Below are 4,047 nucleotides of genomic sequence, written 5' to 3'. Positions count from 1 at the left end.
GTAATAGTATAACACTTTTTATTCGCCAACAATTTGTAGTGTTTTTCTTGAATAAATGGATATTTTGCCTTACATTTCTGCCTAAAAAGAACGTCTTCTATAGAGAAACATTGTCTTCATAAAGCCTTAGTCACGTGCCATCTTGTTGTTCAATTATATTCTACTATGATTCCAATTCCACGTCCATACTCAATTTATTTGAATTAAAAAAAGGGAAAAAAATCATATATTGTTAACAACCATCCTTCACAAACATAATGATTTACATAATTTTTAACATAATGTCACATGACAACCTATCATTGGACTGTTTAAAAAACAGTGAACTTTTTCATTATATCACATCGTGCCAACACATATTTTGTCATTTTTTCTGTCATACAATTTTTGGCAGACAAGCATTGTTCTTTTGTTAAATACTCTCTCTTTAAATTTCTACGTAAATATAGATGAGAGGACATTAAAGTTTCTTCCCTTTGGCTAGGTGCCATATAACAAGTCTCCAAATGCAAATAAGCATTTACATACTTGGCTATTTCTAATTCAATTTTGCTGATTGTACAGTTTTTTGACAACTTTTTGACAGACGTTAAGGTGACATGCACCTCAACGCTTGATTCTGTCAAAATATTTTAGTACAATTAGCTTAATTCTTTCTAATTTATAGCTCTCTAGAACCGATCAACTTTGTTAAACCAAATGTTATGGCCATGGCCAACCAACCACCAATCAAAACCCTTATTGCGGACCTGGCTGCCGGTGCTCTCCCTATCGCTGCCCCTAACCATCCAAACACCACCAAAGCAAGGCTGACAGCAGCGGCCACCACCCACATCCTAACCCTGTACTCTCTTATGAAGTAGGCAGCCAACAGTGGCACCATTGCACCCACTGAAAATGCTAGGGCTGATGCAGCAGCTGCTTGTATTGGACTAGGCAAACCCTCTTTCTCTCCTTCATCTTTTAAACTTTCTATACCAACTACCCTTTCCTTTTCTCTCTTCATTTGAGCCTTTTCTATGTCGAGTTGAGAGTAAACCGACACAAATTCACCTATGGCCATGGAACATGCTCCGGCCACTAATCCAGCAAACCCTGTTTATGGGAAAAATTATCGCCACGCTTAAATAAATGTCAATGAAAACAAAAGCAAATAGAAGAGAGGAAACACAGATTCAGCCAAATAGCCTTGTTTGAGTCAAATATCCAAGAATAATGTTGCTTGTATATGAAGAGTTAGATGAGGTGTAAATAAAAAGAATTGAAGAAATTCTAATCCAATCAAACCTCACCACATCATGTGTATATAAATCATTGTGTACATGTAGTATAATGGAATATCCAATATACCTGTTAGAATCATGGCCTTGATGTCTTGTTTTACAGCTCCAACACCTATCATTAATGATGCTGTCGAAACTAGCCCATCGTTGGCCCCCAAAACCGCAGCCCGGAGCCATTGGGATCGTTTTGAGTAGTCGAATTCCTTTTCTTCTGGCTCTAGGCTCATTTGTCTCTCCATATTACTGACAGGAGGGAGAGAAATTTTGGCGTCTTGATTAGAAGCCATGATATTTATATATATATATATAGGATGAAAACTTAATAATCAAGAAATCTAGAAATGATTAGAATTAATGCAAATGACTGTGATGGAAAACGCATTGTACTTTAGATATTTATAGAGTAGAAAGATTGATATTAGTGGAGACAAAAAGTAGGGCTTGGGCACCACCATTGTTAAATTTCATGCATTAAAGAAACTTGACATGTTATTCCATAAACGTCTAAACTTGCATGGTGTGTTATAAAATAATTCGCAGAATATAATATTTCATATATTGAAAAGAAAAAAATTGAAAATTAACAGTACAAGGGAAATTATTGAGTCACCGAAAAGAAGAAATTAGCAAATCGAGGCCTCAAAATCATGTCAAAACAGCCCATACACAACACATTATTCCAACATGGTGTTGGTTAATAAACATGTCTATCAAGTGATTTCGATAATTGTTTAACATTGATTTAGCTATTGAAGTACTGCATTTAAAAATTCGCCAGTAGAAATGTGACGAATTTAGGCCCTGTTCGAGCCCATTATTTCCTCATTAAAATGAAAAATATGACCGTTATCAATTACATCAAGTCATCATATTTGACTTTTTATATCTTGTGTAGGGCCCATAACGATTATATTTTTTATTCTCATTTTTACAATAATATGGCTCAAACGGGGACTTAATCTTTAAAACACGCAACTAAATTGCAGACCAATTTTCATTTTTTTCATACTTGAAATTTCATAGTCGAATGGGCACGTAGTGGTGGGATAAATTAAGACCTTTATTTGGTCAAATATATCATATTGAACTGCTTTATTTAAAATTTTAAATTATTAAACAATTACGCTAATAAGCCGTCTGAATTCCTTTTTTCGTCAACATCCTACATTTCAATTTTCATTTTTATAGAGGTGCAGTGAGACTTCGAAATCGAGCCTAATACTATTCTAAACTACTTCATGCAAAAATTTAAATTTAAATTGCTATAAAAGGAAGTTGGGTTATATCGTCAATGGTGTCAAGAAAATATTCGATCTTACTAAAGTTTATAGAGGGAATTAAGTTTTTATCTTCAACAGTATCAAGCAAATATTCGTTCTAATTGTAGCATAGAATTTTTTATCTTAACTGAAGAATATGTCCTGATAGTGGGGAGTCTGGAAATTATCTGGATAAATCAAAGTTAATCAGCATAATCAAATTATATGGATTGCTGAAGAGGATAACACTATAGGGAAGATGAGACATAAAGAGTGGGAAAGAGATAATAATTGTGAATTGAAGGCAATGTGGATTCCACATGAATGTCACCTACTTTGTGTTGAATGGTTGTTCAAAAATCAATAAACGAATGTGGAATGAAAAGTGGAGATTGAGGGGAAAACCATGGCCTATGCGACTGCGTAGACCATTTAGGCATGCGGTTGCATTGGCATTTGTAGAAATTTCAGCCCCGCATGTGTTTGATCTATGCGACCGCATGGCTTTTGACATTTGAATTTCTGGTGGCTTTTCTAGAATTTTTGACTCTACTTCGTGTGACATTCTTTGATGACTATATATATGTGGTTGTGGATCAAGAAATAACATTGAAAAATACCTAGAATCATAAAGCCATAATTGAAATCATTTTCATCATTTCAAAGTATTGAAAATTCATTTTCTTCCCATATTCAAATCCCTTTTTTACATTTTCAAGTTTTGGAGGGTTTTAATGGTATTTGAGTGTCAAATCCTTGTCAAGGTTTGATAAATCCTGCAAATCATTTGTCAAGATCCCTTCATGCATTAAATTCTATTTGAAATGAGCAAATATCATTTGAAGACAATGATAATGTGTTCGAGCCTTCATCTTCACATTCATTTTTTGTTTCTTGTTATTTGTTTCTTCTCCATCCCTTTGTGCAACTATTATCATTTTACAACACTTTGTTAAAAAAAGATTTCAATCCTCTGATCAAAAAATAAATTGGTGTCAAGTGAGAACATGTTAACATCTCAACATTCCTGGTGGGATTTTGATGATTCTACCCCAAGGACTGAGGACTATGTTAGTTGTAAGAGATGTGAATCCGACTGCCCAACGAAAAAATCCAATTTTTTTATCTAGAAGAAAATTGGTGGAGAATTTTTTATTATCGAATAAGTGATATCTACACGTGGAGCAAAAACACACATTCTAAAGTTGTTAGCTAATTGGAATGGAAAAGTTGACAAGTTTACAATTGGATAAGAAAAAAATACTTGTACAACATCTGAGGGCCGTAAAAATGACAGCCTTCTTATATGTGTAGGATTCACGATTAAAATAATTGTTGGCCCCACCATTCATATGTGAGAGGACTGTACATGTTGTTGTACATGTAGCACTTTTCATTGGATAATGCTATTTATCACCCCCGATTTAGGTAGCACGTAAGTATTATTAATTGATAGACCACTTTAAAAAACAGAAAATTTTGTCATATTTAAAATTATCTATCCC

General features: G+C 34.0%; 1 protein-coding gene across 1 annotated transcript; it reads right to left on the bottom strand.

The window, feature by feature from the left end:
* Positions 1-455: 455 nt before the first annotated feature.
* LOC111380637 (vacuolar iron transporter homolog 2-like) lies at positions 456-1,632 on the bottom strand. Its single transcript, XM_023004257.1, has 2 exons — positions 1,351-1,632; positions 456-1,095 (listed from the first exon to the last, which is right to left on the bottom strand). The coding sequence occupies exons 1-2, from the start codon at positions 1,568-1,570 to the stop codon at positions 662-664; spliced, it is 654 nt and encodes a 217-aa protein (XP_022860025.1). The 5' UTR covers positions 1,571-1,632; the 3' UTR covers positions 456-661.
* Between the last annotated feature and the right edge of the window lie 2,415 nt (positions 1,633-4,047).

This window comes from Olea europaea, unplaced genomic scaffold, assembly GCF_002742605.1.
Source record: "Olea europaea var. sylvestris unplaced genomic scaffold, O_europaea_v1 scaffold2179, whole genome shotgun sequence".
NCBI classification, from domain to species: Eukaryota; Viridiplantae; Streptophyta; class Magnoliopsida; order Lamiales; family Oleaceae; genus Olea; species Olea europaea.
This window is presented reverse-complemented; position numbering and strand designations above follow the sequence as displayed.

What these genes read in the sequence shown, in the direction of transcription:
- LOC111380637 (XM_023004257.1), bottom strand. Translation starts at nt 1,570, where the DNA reads ATGGCTTCTAATCAAGACGCCAAAATTTCTCTCCCTCCTGTCAGTAAT. An exon ending in CAAGGCCATGATTCTAACAG is followed by an intron (nt 1,096 to 1,350) that starts GTATATTGGATA and finishes TCCCATAAACAG; the next exon opens with GGTTTGCTGGATTAGTGGCC.